General features: G+C 42.5%; 1 protein-coding gene across 6 annotated transcripts in view; it reads left to right on the forward strand.

Moving 5' to 3' along the window:
• THRB (thyroid hormone receptor beta) overlaps positions 1-16,390 on the forward strand; it is a 440,576-nt gene extending 424,186 nt beyond the window's left edge. For all 6 annotated transcript variants that reach the window (XM_043968992.1, XM_043968989.1, XM_043968991.1 and 3 more), the window contains 3 exons: positions 1,442-1,588; positions 4,973-5,231; positions 10,751-16,390. In XM_043968992.1, the coding sequence (XP_043824927.1) occupies positions 1,442-1,588; positions 4,973-5,231; positions 10,751-10,992 (648 nt within the window). In that variant the 3' untranslated portion in view covers positions 10,993-16,390. The remainder of the gene's footprint in view (positions 1-1,441; positions 1,589-4,972; positions 5,232-10,750) is intronic.
• Positions 16,391-17,153: the final 763 nt, after the last annotated feature.

Raw genomic sequence — 17,153 nt, forward strand, 5'->3', positions numbered from 1 at the left:
TGTTTAGTAAATTTTCTTCCAAAGACCAAGACCAGGGGCAGCTAGATGGCACAGTGGATAGAGCACCGGCCCTGGAGTCAGGAGTACCTGAGTTCAAATCCGGCCTCAGACACTTAACACTTACTAGCTGTGTGACCCTAGGCAAGTCACTTAACCCCAATTGCCTCACAAAAAAAAAAAAAAAAAAAAAAAAAAAAACCAAAGACCAAGACCATTGTAGATTAGCCCTTGGTATTCAAATATCTAAGGCAGGTGGGTGGCTTAGTGGATAGAGCTCAGCGCCTGGAGTCAGGAAGACTCATCTTGCTGAGTTGAAATCTGGCCTCAAACACTTACTATCTGTGTGACCCTAGGGGAGTCATTTAACCTTGTTTGCCTCAGTTTCCTCATCTGTAAAATGACCTGGAGAAGGAAAGGGCAAACCACTCCAGTATCTTTGCCAAGAAAACCCCAAATGGGGTGGCAAAGGGTGGGACATGATTGACAGGAAATTCAATTATCTACACAGCAGACCCAGAGATTTTTTCCCCCAGTCCAAGCTTCTTAGGACAACCTGAGTGGGGCTCAGAGGCCCAAGTCTGGAGTAGAATTTGAAGTTCCCCAAAATGGCAGAGCTAGCCAGCTGCTAGGTCTAGACTCATAGCTCCAAGAGCCCAGACAGAAGCACATCTGTTTCCACAGCTAGTGAAGAAGAACACCATTTATCATACTCCTTGCTTCAGGCCATAGTTCAATGTTCTTGAAGAGCCATCACATCTCAAAACACCTCAAAAACACCTGAATCGCCCTAGATAAACACACACCTTTCCAGACGTCCCAACCCCAAACCCATACCACTGCTGGCTCCTTTCTTTGCACCCATGTTACCATGAACATTACCTGTCATGAGCAATTGATCAGGGTATACACTCTATCCCTCACCGTCATAGGCAAATGTTCCACCTTTTTTTAATAACATTCTTTCTCTTCTCTCCCAGCCAAGAGAGTACCCTGACATAGGGCCTTACACACCATAAGGGCTTAAGAAATATTAATTACATTATGATTGATTATTGAATTGAATTAAAATCAAATTGAGTTATACTGGTTTTAGGGGAAATTCAGTCTTTCCCACTACCAGAGGCTTTTGCATATATTTCCTTTCCACTCTCTTTCTTTCACTGTTCCTTCATCACACAAATTAAAAACATACACCAACCTGTCCTGGGCCTCTATATTATTCTATCTGAATTCTTAGGGTCTTGCTCCCACAATGACTTTGATCTGTATCTTTGACCAAGACAGAGAAAAGAGGTTATTTCTTTCTTTTTTAATTCATGAAAGATACATATTTAGTACCAGATGAAAAAATTCTGTGTCTTCCTTCCCTGTGAGAGCTAGCCTGATGGGAAGGCGCCGCTGCCCCTTCTCCATCTAAATCTCTCTAATTTAACATCCTCAGCCTGAAGACATTGGACAAGCACCAATAGTAAATGCCCCAGAAGGTGGGAAAGTAGACTTGGAAGCCTTCAGCCAGTTTACCAAAATCATCACACCAGCAATCACGAGAGTGGTGGATTTTGCCAAAAAGTTGCCTATGTTTTGTGAGGTAAGGAAATACATTTGTTTGGAATTTTTTATTAGTTTTGTATTTTCCCATGTTCTTATTCTGCAAAATGAATCTATAGACTTTCCCAGTAATGGTTATTGTTTAAAATTGCCCAGGAATTTGGGAGAATTCAATCATTTGAAAGCACTGGTGAAGACAGAATGGAAATCTACTCATTAAAATTTCTCGTTCCCCATCCCGGGACAGGTGTATGTAATTACCCTTCATTTGTGCATCCTAGGAGAAATGGAGAAACCCAGATTCCTCTAAAATCAAAATTAAAATGGTGCCAGAAGCATAACCTAGTCCACCCTTTCCTCCCAGACAGATTTGAACCATCCCCTAAAGATAGCTATCTACTCTTTTAAAAAAAAACTTAATCTGCAAAGAAGGGAGATGGAGAGTTTTCATCCAGCATCCGGGGAATCTTTTCCAAAATCTAATCTAGATCCTTCCCACTGCCTTTTAAGTCATGTGCGGGGCTGGGTTTTCTGCTTTTGGTTTCGCTTGTTTGGTTTTCTCTTGGGTGATTGGTTCCTAGCAGGTACTGATTAGTTAGTCTTTCCCTTCTGGAAGGGGGCACAGAAGTAGATTAAATGGAGAAGAGCCCTGGGGTAAGTCTGCCTCTCCAGGGGGGTGGGGGGAGGTAAGAGCTTTTAACACTGGGGCAGAATAAAATTCCGTTTCCTCCAGCAGAATAGCTCTCCTCCACCAGGCCATTTATTCTTGGAATCAAGAGCCAAAGTAGGACCGAGTTCAGAGACTTCTTGGGATCACTCTCCCTGACCCCGACCTACTCCCAGACTACCTTTGGGGTCCCTGCTCCTGATGAGAAGATCATGGGAACACAGGGTTCATAGCTGGAAGAAACCTAGACAGTCCAACCTCCTCTTTCTAAAGAGAAGAAAACCAGGCACCAAGATATCACATGACTTGTCCAAGGTCAACCACAGCTAAAAAAATGGCAGAATGGGAATTCAAACTCGAGTCCTGTGACACTAAATTCAGTGCTCTTTCCACCATACCAGGGTCATGAGAAAGGTTCTGGCAGTCTTAGGGCCAAACTCAACCATATCTCATGCCTACCTCAAAATAATAACTAACATTTATATCACACTTTTAGCTTTGCAAAGCACTTTATATACATATAATTTTATTTGATCCTCATGAAATCCCTGTGAGAGAGATGTTATCATTAACCCCATTTTACAGAAAAGGAGACTGAGGCTGAGGGAGATGAAGTTACTTGCCTAGGATCACATAGCCAATAAGTATCTGAGGGAGGATTGGAACTTAAGTCTTCCTGATTTCATGTCCAGAGTTGCCCCCATTTCACCACCTAGCTACCTCATGGCCCAGTACTCCTGGGTTGTACCTTGGAAGACCCCAAGTGTGAATTAACTGGGGCAGCTAGGTGGTGCCATAGTGCATAGAGAGCTTGGTCTGGAGTCAGGAGGACTCATCTTCCTGAGTTCAAATCTGGCCTCAGACACTTCCTAGCCATGTGACCCCGGGCAAGTCACTTCCCCATTTGCTTCACTTTCCTCATCTGTAAAATGAGCTGGAGAAAATAACAGCAAACTACTCCAACATCTTTGCCAAGAAAACCCCAAAACAGGGGTCACAAAGAGTGAGATGCACCTGAAATGACAGCTACGAAGTAGGTGGAGGTGACCTTGGCCTCTAGAAGCATCATGCCAGAGGCTGCTTGAGACTACTGCCAATTTCCTTTCACTGCTGATGCAGAGACATGCAACAACCCACTGGGCATTATTGACCGAGCTGCCAAATATCACCCATGGAAGCCCACAAGGTTCAGATCTTTTCTGAAGCAGCTTTGGGAGGCCCCTCTGATGGGTGCCCCCTGGTTCACAACATGTAATCACTGCCAATGAACATGACTAATGTGTTCTTGAGGAGACAGGAGGAGTCTGGGAGAGTAGCCCTGAGTCCATCCCTCCTCTACCTTGCATGCTGCCTTCCTGCAAAGAAAACATTTTTAGCAAGTGATTGATAGCAATTACCTGCACAGGTGCTAGGAGACACCCCCATCAGTGGCCTAAAAGCTGCTTTTAAAGGTAAAGGTACCTGGCAGGATTATTTTCATGGTTTTTAAACTGCATTCATTAGGAGTGCAGCTCCTGGGGGCAGCTAGGTGGTGCAGTGGATAAAGCACTGGCCCTGGATTCGGGAGGACCTGAGTTCAAATTCAGCCTGACACTGGACACTTACTAGCTGTGTGACCCTGGGCAAGTCACTTAACCGTCATTGCCCCACCAAAAAAAAAAAAAAAAGGAGTGCAGCTCCTGATTATAAATAAGCATTCCATTAGCATCATCTTCCAGACACCATTAAAATATGGGTTTCTGCTTTCCCTACCTCCAAGGCTGTCTTTGCCAAAATAATCCCTGCTCTAGTCTGTCTGCCCTATGGCTAGGAGACATCATTCCTCACGATGAGCCCAGATTTAGACTTCTGAGTTCTGGGTTCCCCTCTCATCTCTTCTTTTCCTTCCTACCTGTATGACCTTGGATGATCATTGAATCCCTCTGGGCTTTTGTTCCCCCATCTGTAAACTACATGACCCCAGGCTCCACTGACACGGCTGAGTTCCCGGTTGGTTGGTTGGTTGGTTGGTATCTCCATGACTGACACGGCTGAGTTCCTGGTTGGTTGGTTGGTTGGTTGGTTGGTTGGTTGGTTGGTTGGTTGGTTGGTTGGTTGGTTGGTATCTCCGTGACTGACACGGCTGAGTTCCCGGTTGGTTGGTTGGTTGGTTGGTTGATATCTCCATGACTGGCATGGCTGAGTTCCCAGTTGGTTGGTTGGTTGATATCTCCATGACTGACATGGCTGAGTTCCCAGTTGGTTGGTTGGTTGGTTGGTATCTCCATGACTGACACAGCTGAGTTCCCGGTTGGTTGGTTGGTTGGTTGGTATCTCCATGACTGACACAGCTGAGTTCCCGGTTGGTTGGTTGGTTGGTTGGTTGGTATCTCCATGACTGACACAGCTGAGTTCCCGGTTGGTTGGTTGGTTGGTTGGTATCTCCATGACTGACACGGCTGAGTTCCTGGTTGGTTGGTTGGTTGGTTGGTTGGTTGGTTGGTTGGTTGGTTGGTTGGTTGGTATCTCCGTGACTGACACGGCTGAGTTCCCGGTTGGTTGGTTGGTTGGTTGGTTGATATCTCCATGACTGGCACGGCTGAGTTCCCGGTTGGTTGGTTGGTTGGTTGGTTGATATCTCCATGACTGACATGGCTGAGTTCCCAGTTGGTTGGTTGGTTGGTTGGTATCTCCATGACTGACACAGCTGAGTTCCCGGTTGGTTGGTTGGTTGGTTGGTTGATATCTCCATGACTGACACTGGCTGATTCTCCCCAGCTGCCGTGTGAAGATCAGATAATCCTGCTGAAAGGCTGTTGCATGGAGATCATGTCTCTCCGAGCGGCCGTGCGCTATGACCCAGAGAGCGAGACTTTAACCTTAAATGGGGAGATGGCCGTGACGAGGGGCCAGCTGAAAAACGGAGGCCTTGGGGTGGTGTCTGACGCCATCTTTGACTTGGGCATGTCCCTGTCTTCTTTCAACCTGGATGACACCGAAGTAGCCCTCCTACAAGCGGTTCTGCTCATGTCTTCAGGTGAGGCTTCCCAGTGCCAACAGAGCAGCTGCTCTCCCCACTGTGCCTAGAGGTACTGGCCTTGAGTCTTCATGTTCTCTTCGGCTGGGGTTCCGTAGCTCGGTCCCTCTCCTCTCAGTTGGGTTATTCAACTGGATACTGGTCAAGTGGCCTCAAGGACTAAGCTGCCTTTAGCCATATTTGTGCAATTTGTGTCCTCTGGCACCCACAGGGAGGCAGTGTCATGGCATCCCAGGATGCACATTTCATTAGATTGTCCAACCCTGCCTCCTCTTTTGCTAATATATAGGATGTGTGCAAGATGTGCCACCCCACCCTCTATTCTGGATTAAGGTCTCAAAAGAAATCAAGGATCAGGGAGTCAGATACCCCAGATTCTATTGCTGTGCCCCTTGGTTGTGACACTTAATTCGTAATGCTTATTCCAAAGTTACCTGATGCAGTGGGGAAAGTGCTGCATTTTGGAGCCAAGAACCTAGGTTCAAACCTTCTTCTCCCACTTACTCTTCGTGTGATCTTGAGGTAGGAATTTTGCTTTTCTAGGCCTCAGTTTCCCCATTTTACAAATGAGAAGATGGGGCTAGATCTGAATTGAGGGCCCAAAGGCTTCCCAAGTATTGCCCAAACCAGATTAAAATGTAATTTGGAGGGGCAGCTAGGTGGCACGGTGGATAAAGCACCAGCCCTGGATTCAGGAGGCCTTGAGTTCAAACAGACACTTGCTGGCTGTGTGACCCTGGGCAAGTCACTTGACCCTCACTGCCCCACCAAAGATAAATAAATAAATAGATAGATAGATAAAATTTTTTGAAATGTAATTTGGAAATGTTTTACAAAATAAATAAAAATAAAATATGGCATAGATATGTTCCTTTGTGCTTTTCTAAGTCAACATCCTAGCTGCTTGGACCCATTTCTGTTTGAGTTTAACACCACTGGTCTAGATCACCCTATCCTGTCACTTACCATACTGCAATCCTGTGATAACATCAAGTATGACAAATTGTATGACCTTGGACAAGTCCTTTCCTTAATGGATTAGACATTGTGATTTCCAAGGTGCCTTCTTTGGGGGGGGGGGGGAATAAGGGTTAAGTGACTTGTCCAGGGTGATATAGCTAGTAAGTGTCAAGTGTCTGAGGCCAAATTTGCACTCAGATCCTCCTGAATCCAGGGCTGGTGCTTTATCCACTGCACCACCTAGCTGCCCTGCCAAGGTGCCTTCTAGCACTAACAGCTGAGCTGATTCTCCTTAGTTAACACTATATTAGAATTCTCCATGGAAACACTAAAGGTATTCTCGTAAGTGGCACTGTAACATGCTGGAAAGATCCTGGGCCTGGGAGCCCAGTGACCTGGGTTCTAGTCATATTAGAGTAGATAGAAAGTAATCTTAGGAGAGGAGGGTTCTAGAATCCAGGAGGATCAGGAAAAGCCTCCTGAAGAAAGTAGTGTCTGAGCTGAGTTTTGAAGGAAGCTGCCAATTCTGAGAGGCAGAGATGAGGAGGGGAAGCATTATAGGCATGACCTTAATTAGTCATCCAAGGGCAGCTAGGTGGCACAGAGGATAAAGCACCAGTCCTAGATTCAGGAGGATCTGAGTTCAAATCCAGCCTCAGACACTTGACACTTAGCTGTGTGACCCTGGGCAAGTCACATTGCCCTACAAAATAAAAAATAGTCATCCAGGAAAAAAAAAACATCCCACAAAAGTTTCCCTGTTCCCAGCAGATGGGTGTGTTTGGGTTTTCTTCTGAATCAGAGAGGGATGTGGACCCTCTAGCTCTGATTCAGCAGTATAAAGAATGGATTACCTTGAGAGGTAGTGAGTTCCTCAGTAAATCAAGTAGGTGGCAGAGTGGACAGAGGGATGGACTTGGAATTAGGAGGACCTGAATTCAAATCCTGGCTCATGGATGGCCACATGACCATCAATGGCTGGACTTTGTCACTTTGCTCTCTGCCTCAGTTTCCTCATTCATAAAATAAGAATAATAGCAGTGACCTTATAGGGTTGTTATGAGGATCAAATGAGCTAATATGCACAAAGTGATTTACACACCTGGAAGTACTATATAAATGCTAGTTCAAATTATTTAGGGCTGGGGCGGCTAGGTGGTGCAGTGGACAGAGCACTGGCTCTGGATTCAGGAGAACCTGAGTTCAAATCCAGCCTCAGACACTTAACAATCACTAGCTGTGTGACCCTGGGCACACAATTGCTGCACCAAAAAAAAATTATTTAGGGCTTCTGTGGATTGAGCCAAATGCTGCTTTGAAATCTAAATATGCTAATAATGACCCAGGCTATCATTGTATGATTGAGACCAGGGAGGGAAAATCTGGGGCACAAGAGCTGTTCCTAGCATCAGCAAGCATCCTGAAACTTTTATCCCATCTTTAAGAAACAGTCATTTTATCCATTTTCCCAATAGTCTGTGACCATGACATCTAGAAGAATAGACCAGTATAGCGATGTGTCTCAGCATCACTCTCTCTGAAGTCCTTCGAGAAAAAGAGAGAAAAAGAAAAGTTAATGATGATAAACTAAGCATCCATGAGGGGCTGGGGGAAATACTGGGAACTCAGAACACCGAGACAAAATGAATACCAAAAAGAAATGCCAAGACAAAAATGAAGCAATCTCTGCCCTCAGACACCTTCCATTCTCTCCATTCAGGCACAGAGAGCCCTCAGCTACTGAGAAGTGTGCTTCTCCCAAAAATAACTGCTACTCATTTCGTATGTATTCAGTAGAAGCTTATGTATGTACACAGTATCTTTCCCATTAGAAAGAATATAACAGGATCCTTCCTAGCTTCAAGGCTAGGGGCACTGTTCCCTTTTCTGTTTTTTCATTGTGACTTGCTTAGTAACTTTAAACTTCAAAAGTCATTTTACAGGGCAGCCAGGTGGCGCAGTGGATAAAGCACTGGCCCTGGATTCAGGAGGACCTGGGTTCAAATTTGACTTCAGACACTTGACACTTACTAGCTGTATAACTCTGGGCAAGTCATGTAACCTTCATTGCCCCGCCCAAAAAAAAGTAGTTTTAAATCATATTTGGACTTATCTGTTAAAAAAAAAAAAGAAAAAGAAAAAAGAATGTAACCTCCTTGAAGACAGGAACTGTTTCACATTTGTATTCTGAGCATCTAGACTGTGCCTGGCACACAGTAAGTTCTTAATAAGTGAGTGTTAATTGATTGATTATGGGCATATGCAAAACAAATACCAGGTAAATTGGGGGGGGTGCACAGAGCTGAGCTGATCAGAAAAGGCATCATGGAGAAAGTGGTACTGAAAGTGAGTTTTGAAGGAAAGGAGGTGTTCTAAGAGATGGAGCTATGAGGAAAGACTGTGTTCTAGGAACAGAGGAAAGCCAGAACAAAGGTGTCATTGTGAGGGACTTTAAAAGCCAAACCGAGTTTATATTTGCTCCTAGGAAGCTAAATGACTCAGTAGATAAAGAACTGGGCTGGAATTCAGGAAGATTTGAGTTCAAATCTGGCCTCCAACACTTAGTAGTTGTAGGACCCTGGACAAGTCACTGAACCTCAGTATGCCCCAAAAATGGGGATGATAATCTCAGCTACCTCACAGGGCTTTTGTGAAGATCAAATGAGATGATATTTGTAAAGCACTAAGCACAGTGCCTGGCATATAAAAGGTGCTTAACAAATGTTTGTTTCCTTCTCCCTTCCCTTCAGAGAGGCAATAGGGAGCCATTGGTGTTTATTGAGGAGAGAAGTGATGGGCTTAGACCTCTGTATGCTTTAGTAAAATCAATGTGGCAGCTAGGAGGAGGATGGAGTGATGTAAAGAGAGACTTAAGAACAATCTAGAGGCTATAGTAATGGTCCAGGCAAGAGATGGTAAGGACCTGTATTAGGGTAGTAGCTGTGGGAATAGAAAGAATGGGACAAATGAGAGTAATATTGGGGAATAAGAAATGACAATATCTGGCAACTGATTGGCTATGTGGAGTGATAGGCTAAGGAGCCATGGGTAATACCAAGGACATGAACCTGGGCATCTGCAAGGATGGTGCTACCCTTGACAGAAATAGGGTAGGTTTGATGGTAAAGATGATGAGTCCTGCTTTGGACATGTGGTCTTTGAGTTGCCCGGAGCAGATCCAGTTTGAAATGTCCAGTGGGTAGTTAAATATGAACAGCTGAAACTCAGAAGACTTAAGTGAGGCCAGATATGTAGAGTTAGGAATTATCTGCACAGAAATAATTGTTCAATCCAGGGGAGCTGATGAAGTCACCATCTGAGACATAAGACTAGAGCTTTGTTTTTTATGGGTATAAGGAATGCCAGGGGCAGAAACACTCCCAATGCAGATTCTTTTGTTTAGCATCTGATTCTTTGTGACCCCATTTGGGGTTTTCTTAGCAAAGATCCTGGAGTGTTTTGCCATTTTCTTCTCTAGCATATTTTACAGATGAAGCAACTGAGGGAAACAAGATTAAGTGAGTTTCCCAGAGCCACATAGCTAGTAACTATCTGAGGCCAGATTTGAACTCAGGAAGATAAATCTGCCAATTCCAAGCCAGTGCTCTATCCACTGAACTGTCCAACTTCCCATATAGATGCTATAACTTATAGTTTGGCAGAGTTGCCCAGGACCCTAAAAAGTTAAGTGACTTGCTCAGGGTCACAGGACAACTCTGTTTCAGAGGCAGAATTTAACCCAGGTCTTCCTGACTGACAGCCTCAGAGCAGTTAAGTGACTTGCCCAAAAGCATACAGCTAATAAATGTCTGTGGGCAGCTAGATGGTACAGTGGTTAGAAGATTCATCTCATTGAGTTCAAATCAGATACTTACTAGCTGTGTGACCCTGCCAAGTCACTTAATCCCGTTTGCCTCAGTTTCCTCATCTATAAAATGAGCTAGAGAAGGAAATAGCGAATCACTCCAGGATCTCTGCCAAGAAAACCCCAAATGGGGTCACAAAGAGTTGGACATGACTGAAACAACCAAACAGCAAAGTAAATGTCTGAGGTCAGATTCTGTTCACTATACTACCCAGTCTCTAATGAAAGGGAAAGATTTTGGCTCAAAGAGCCACATTTAAAGTACATTAAATGTAATAAATTGTTACTATGTTCTATTCATCTTTTAAAAAACACTTTCCTAGTGTTTACTAACTTATTAATATTGGCTAAATTCCCATCACCTGCTCTAACAGCCACCAGTCCCAACATTCAGAGTTCTCACTTCCAAGATAAATGATAGGTTTATTTTAGGATTTTATATTTGCAAAGAACCTTACACAGATTGTCTCATTTGAGTATTTGAGCCTTACAACAACCTTGTGTGATAGGTATGATGGATATTGTCCCATTTTACAAATGAAGAAATGGAGGCTCAGAGAGCCACAGCCACCCAATTAGTAGTTCTCAGAAGTAGGTTTAGAATCCAAGTCTTCCCAAGTCAGGCACTCAATGCTCTCTGCCATGCTAGCTCTCCTTAAGAAATAACATTCGGATTTTGGCCTCCTTTCCTCAGATCGCCCAGGGCTCGCCAGCGTGGAGAGGATAGAGAAATGTCAGGAGGGTTTCCTGCTGGCCTTTGAACATTATATCAATTACCGCAAACACCACGTTGCACACTTTTGGCCAAAGCTGCTGATGAAGGTGACGGACCTACGGATGATTGGCGCCTGCCACGCCAGCCGCTTCCTACACATGAAGGTGGAGTGCCCCACAGAACTCTTTCCCCCTCTGTTCTTGGAAGTGTTCGAGGATTAAGAAGGACTGGTTCGGTTCTCACAATTCTGACAGTGCTACTTATGGGGTGTCATTCCATTCCATTGCCTAGCTCGTTTGTGTTTCTCTGTATCTTGGTGGGGAGGGATTTTTGTTGTTGTTGTCGTTGGGAGGGGAAGGTTGTTGTTGGCTTTTTTTTTTTTTTGCATTGATATACACAAGTGAAAACGTCCCCTGAATGTGGGTAATTGTGACTATCACAGTCCGTCCTCTAGTCCTTGGGTATGAATACTTTGAAAATGGCACAGTAGCAAGATGGGAAGAAAGCTCACAAGTTCACCAGCACTAAGTGATCACCAGCGTACATCCTTCCCCAGTCGATGGTGATACAAAGTAAAGCTGTTGTCTTGGCTTAGTGAAGGACTTTACCAATGAGGTTCCCTTTTGTATGGCACAAAGAAGTCTTGCAATGAATGTAGCTTCCATGTATATGTCCCCTCATGTCCCCCCCTCCCAAGTTGATATGTAGTATCTAAAATCCTCACTCCTGCTCATTTCCTTAAGACATCTATCCTCTTCCTGCCCAGATAAGAACTTAGACTTAGGACCTGGAGTGGGGCTTTAGAAGGCATTTAGTCCAAACCTTCCACTTTACAGATGGGGAAACCAAGTCCTTGAGTAGCTATGAGGTTTGTCCAATCACATGCTGAGATTTAAAATTCAAGGTCTCTGACTCAAAACCCAGCATTTTTTTCACTGTGCAATGGACTTACCTTAGATATATGACCATCAGGATATCTGTTGTCTGTCAAGTCAGATAGATCTTTCGATGTAATATTTCTCTGATCCTTGCAGTTGAGTTCATGACCAATGCAGGGAGTAGATCAAAGATGTAGATGGGTTTGTTGAACTAATGGAGTACATGTGGAAAGGAAGAGGTTGGGTGACCACAAAGAAATTGGAAAGCTATGCCAAGGTCAAGGACTCTACAGTGCATAGGATAGTATGACTTAGAAGAAGCAACCAATATGGTGTGATGAAAGATGAAGAAAACTTAAACATGAACCCAACTGATTGACCAAATGTAGTCCCTTTTGAATGGTGGTGGTTCTTCCATGTTATCACTGAAGTTGTGTGCCCTGATGGCCTAAGCGAGAGGTGATCTTGACTGATCTGACAACAATTTTCCTTGCAGATGAAATCTTCTAATCAAAGAGAGCAGTAGAACATCAATCTGAGTCTGAGTTGAGGAAGTATTCTAAGGAAAGGGATGGGCTACAGTTACATTCAAAGCGGAAGAAAAATGGGACATCCAATGGTCCCACTGTAGGCTGATACTGTAGAAAAGGCCCGCCATTACTCCGAGACATGCCTAAAGTCAAAGGGTTGTAGATGGAGAACTGGAAGAAGGAGGGATCGCCTTTCATTTTACAGTTGAAGAAATGAAGGCCCAGGGAAATTGAGGGACTTAGCTAAATTCACACCAGTAAAAACCATCTGAGGTAGGATTTGAACCCTCAGTCTTCTACCTTTATAGCCTATATACCTTTATAACTATTCATCATGCTATCATTCCCCATTCCTATCCCTTCTCTTAACAGACTTAAAATCTATTGCAAGAACATGAGCATGAAGTTTCTTGGGGCTTGGGGGGCTTGGGGGGGTTTTGTTTTTAAATCATACTTAAAGCATGGAATTTTCACTATACCATACAAGAAGTATGCAGGATTTGAACCTAGCCCCTCTGGCTTCAGATCCATGTCCTTTCCTCCATACCACACTGCCCCTCTCACTGACACTAATAAATTTCCCCTGAGTCCTTGTGATCATGGTACATTATAGAGCTTGGCAGTTATTTCCTAGAGGAAAATAAAATTTCACCTCTCCCTGTTTTATTTTCTTGTACAATTGCTCCACATGACTATTCAGAATGGAGGTACCTATAGGCTAGCAACTAGGTGGCCCAGTGGACAGAGTCCCATCTGGAGTCAGAGTCAAATCTGGTCTCAGACACATACTGGCTGTGTGACCCTGGGCAAGTCACTTAACTCTGTTTGCCTCGGTTTCCTCATCTGTCAAATGAGCTGGAGAAGGAAATGGCAAACCACTCCAGTATCTTTGCCAAGAAAACCCCAAATGGGATCACAACGAGCCAATAACTGAAAAGACTCAACAACAATCTATAGGCCATTCAGTTTGGCCCTGGATCATTAGGAGAAATGGTAAATATTAGAAAAAGTTACGTGTGGAAGCTCAGATAGTGAACTACCACCTTTCTTCTGTAAGATGACAGAGATTTACTAGAGGGTCTATAAGGTGCCTTCCAACTCTAAGTCCTGTGATTCTATGATTTTTTTGGTCCTAGTCAAGCATCAGCAAACCTTTATTAAGTGCCTACTATGTGTCAGGCAATACCAAGACAAAAATAAAATAAAATGCTCCTGCCCTCAAGGAGCTTCTAGTCTAAGCTTATGAACTTTAGCAAATTGAGCTACAATTCATTCTTTGGTATGGAACTAATCTAAATGATGCAATAGATAAATTATAGGTAGACATCTTTTTATCAGCTCATTCTGTAAAATTTGAGAACCACAAGACAGAATCCATACAAACTGAACAGCAAAAGACTCCCCCAAAGCCCACATTCAGAAAAGCAGCATGGGGTAGTAGAAAGTCCTCCAGATTGGACATGAAGAGATTAGGCATCTGGTCTCCACCTCTCAGAACCTGTTTCCGCATCTATAAAATGACATAGTCATGCTGGATGGTCTCTAAAGGTCTCCTCTAGCTCTCAAATTCTTTGAAAATTCAGGAATTTCAGAAATTTTTCAGAAGATTCTATCTTCTTACAAACACCTTCCATTAGACCAGCACTGCATTTATAAGCAGAGATTTGATTCACATTCCTCTTAACAAAGAGCACATCAACTAATTATGAATGAAATAGGTAGAAAGGGGCAGGATGTCCATCTTGAGAGTGGAGGATGAAAGGCACTGGATAGCCAGAGAGGATAGAAATAAGTCATGGAAGGTTTGAAAAGGGGAAATAATTCAGAATGTGCTAACTAACCAATAAGTTACAAGGGCATGACTCCTTTAGGAGTGAAAACTAACACCTTCCTCATGGAAATTCATTAACTGTACAAAAGAATCAAAACTCTAACAAAAATCTTCATGCAGTTTTAAGCTATTAAAGCTTGGTCAGGTATTAAATTCTTTTAAGCGAGTAAAGCTGCGCTAAGACTTTTGGAACAACATGTCCAGTCCCTACTCCATTATCTACCCATAGATTGTTGGAATTTATCTTCTCCATACAAATCTCACTTTGAGGGTATATTGACTATGTCAACCGAGTCAGCATCCTTGAATATTTGCTCAGTTAACAGCTCAACTCCCTCTTTGCAACAGAAACATTTGGCCATCTGCTCTGCTTCTAGAAACGATTGAAGGAAGAGAAAAATTGCACCCAGCCAAGAGAGGGCAGGCTATTCAAGGCATGGAGTAAATTAGGGGAGAGGGACAGGATGGGGAAATTGGATGGGTTCCCAGCTCTTCTTGAATCATTAATTCCCAATATAACATTATTATTTTCCAAGTGAAAAATCAGACACACCTTTATTTGCTATGTGACACTGGAAGAGTCACTTCACCTCTCTAGGCCTCAGTTTCTTTGTCTGTAAAATGAAGGGGCTGGACTCCGTAACCTCTAAAGTCACTTTTTTCATCCTCCGTGTGATGTAAAAGGAAATGCCATGTCTAAAGCTAAACAGAAAGTCCTCCATTTATGTGAACCCCCAAAGTTGGTCATATGCAAAGCATGCTTAGACTGCATCCACAGCACAAAGGGAAGAGATTATTTGATAGTTATCCTGATATTCCAATGGATATAAACAGCCAGACTGATTTAGGCCTGAAACCTTAAATCTAAATTTGTCTAGTTGGCTGTCTGTACTGATGAAATCATCTTTAAAGGGGTGAGCTTTGGAAGTCATGTTCACGATGCATGAGTCTGTCTTTTATGTATCTCACTTGGGTACCCAAGCCATCTCAGAACTCCATCCCATGAAAGCTAATTGTGAGGAGTTGTCTTGGATTTTTTTTACCTTATGCCAGGACTTTAGGTTCAAGTATATCTCTGGATGAACAGGATTCTCCTCTTGCCTTTGAGGATGAAATCCTAACGAATCTGAAGATTTCTGTGGGACCAGATTTCTCACTTATAAACCCCTTAACTATGGGGAATGTTTGGTGTGCTTGTGTGCTTGTGTGTGTGTGTGTGTGTGTGTGTGTGTGATATCTCTATTTCCACTCATCAGCTTAGCAGTATTTCCAAACCCACTGCAAATGGTGATCTCTTCGTTTCCTTTATGGTTCTACCAAAAAACTCCATGTGCCACAGCCGAGCTTTTTGTGGTCAAGTGAGCTTTGCTCCTTAGCAACATGCTTCAAATTTTAACTCCACAGTCCTGTGATGTGCAGACATCTGGGTCTGGAGCAATGCCTATGCAGTTTTCTATGTGCTAATTATATGGTAGGTAACCCTCTGCCAAGCTCTAGGATTTTTAGAAACCCCACTCTGCTCCAACATGCTAATGGTGAGCTTTTCTTGTGACTTGGGTGTGTAAGCATCAACAACCTCCCTGTGCCCTCCTCCCTACCCCATCCCCAAATCTTGCCTTTTTTGGAGCTACTGATCACTCTCAAAATGTGTCATTGTTAGTGATGTATTTTTATTCTATGGAACGCTAATCTGTTTGTGTCATACTGACCTTAAGTTGCATGAATCATAAATTTGAAAATCAATCCTATGGTTTTGAAATGTAGCCAGTATTTGTAAGGCTAAACCTTTTTCATTAACTGAATTTCAATGAGCAACCAAGGAATATTTACCCTTCAAAAGGAGAGCAAAGGCAAACATTTGAAATAATGTCACCCTTTCCAACAACCAAGTCCATCGGGTTCTCAAATAAGCTCTTAATTTTTCCTGTTATTTGAATAATATGGAATTATTAATGTAGTGTTTCTTTTGATAGAAAGATAATATGATCGGTATTTAAATTTTATAGAAAATGAATTTTATCATACTGTGATGTAGATATTTATTTTCCAGGTAAGAAGCCACCCAGTATGTATTTTTTACAATGGAAAATTTTGCTTTTAATCTTAAAAAAAATAAAAAAATTAAAACATAAAAAATACACACATACATGAAACAAACTTAAAAAAAAGGTTTGGCCTTATCACAGAATTTTTCCTGTGCTATATCAATGTTTGCAGATGCAAAAAGTATGAATTTTTCTTGTGTCTCCACATTGACATTGTATGTCGCCTTCAGAAGCAATATTGTGCAGGTCAAAATACGCTGTTTGTGTCTCTCCATCACACAGTTTACCTACTTAAAAAAAAAAAAAAAGCAAACCCTTCTTATGCACAAGACAATCAAAGATAAATCTGTATCCTACCAGGACACAGATAGGACTCTTGTAATTACTGAGCACAATGTAAGACAGAAAGAAAAAACAAAGACACTCGAATTATACAGGTAACAGTGGTGTAGAAAACATCAGGGCATGAACAAGCATTCTTCCTGCTATCTTCTTCTTCTTTAGACTCCTCCTTCAGAACTTGGCATTTTTGATAACCAAATTAGCCCTTCAAGAAAGTGCTTTTTGGTAAAGAAAACAACTCTCCTCAGTTCCTTTTTCATGCCCTGAAAGCAAGAGAAATCACCGTGATCGAGTGCAAGTTTTTCAGTCTTTGGACGGTGTATTTTTTTTTTTTTTGCAAACAGTGTTAAGTGATATTGCTAGATTGGTAATATTTTTTCAGCCTAAAAGTATATTAAAGAAAAAAATCTGTGATTGAAATGTTTTAAACTATCCAAAAGAGAAAATTTGTATATTTGGGGGAAAATGAATTTTTACATAGCTTTTGTATGCAGATATTAAAATGTAATTATGAATATAGTGGGCATAGATAAACTTGTAAGCTTCAATTCTAAAAAAAGAAAAGAAAAGAAAAGAAAGAAAGAAAAAAAAACTTATAACTGATAACCTTTCCTGTCTCTTTCTTTACAAATCATTCTTATTAAATAATCAGAAGGTTACCTCAAATGGTAAAATGAGGATTAGATGGGGTAGAAATCCAAAGGCATTCATTTACAACCCTGTGCTGGAGTCCTAAGGTGAACCAAGGGAGGTAAA

The sequence above is a fragment of the Dromiciops gliroides genome, chromosome 5 (assembly GCF_019393635.1).
Source record: "Dromiciops gliroides isolate mDroGli1 chromosome 5, mDroGli1.pri, whole genome shotgun sequence".
NCBI classification, from domain to species: Eukaryota; Metazoa; Chordata; class Mammalia; order Microbiotheria; family Microbiotheriidae; genus Dromiciops; species Dromiciops gliroides.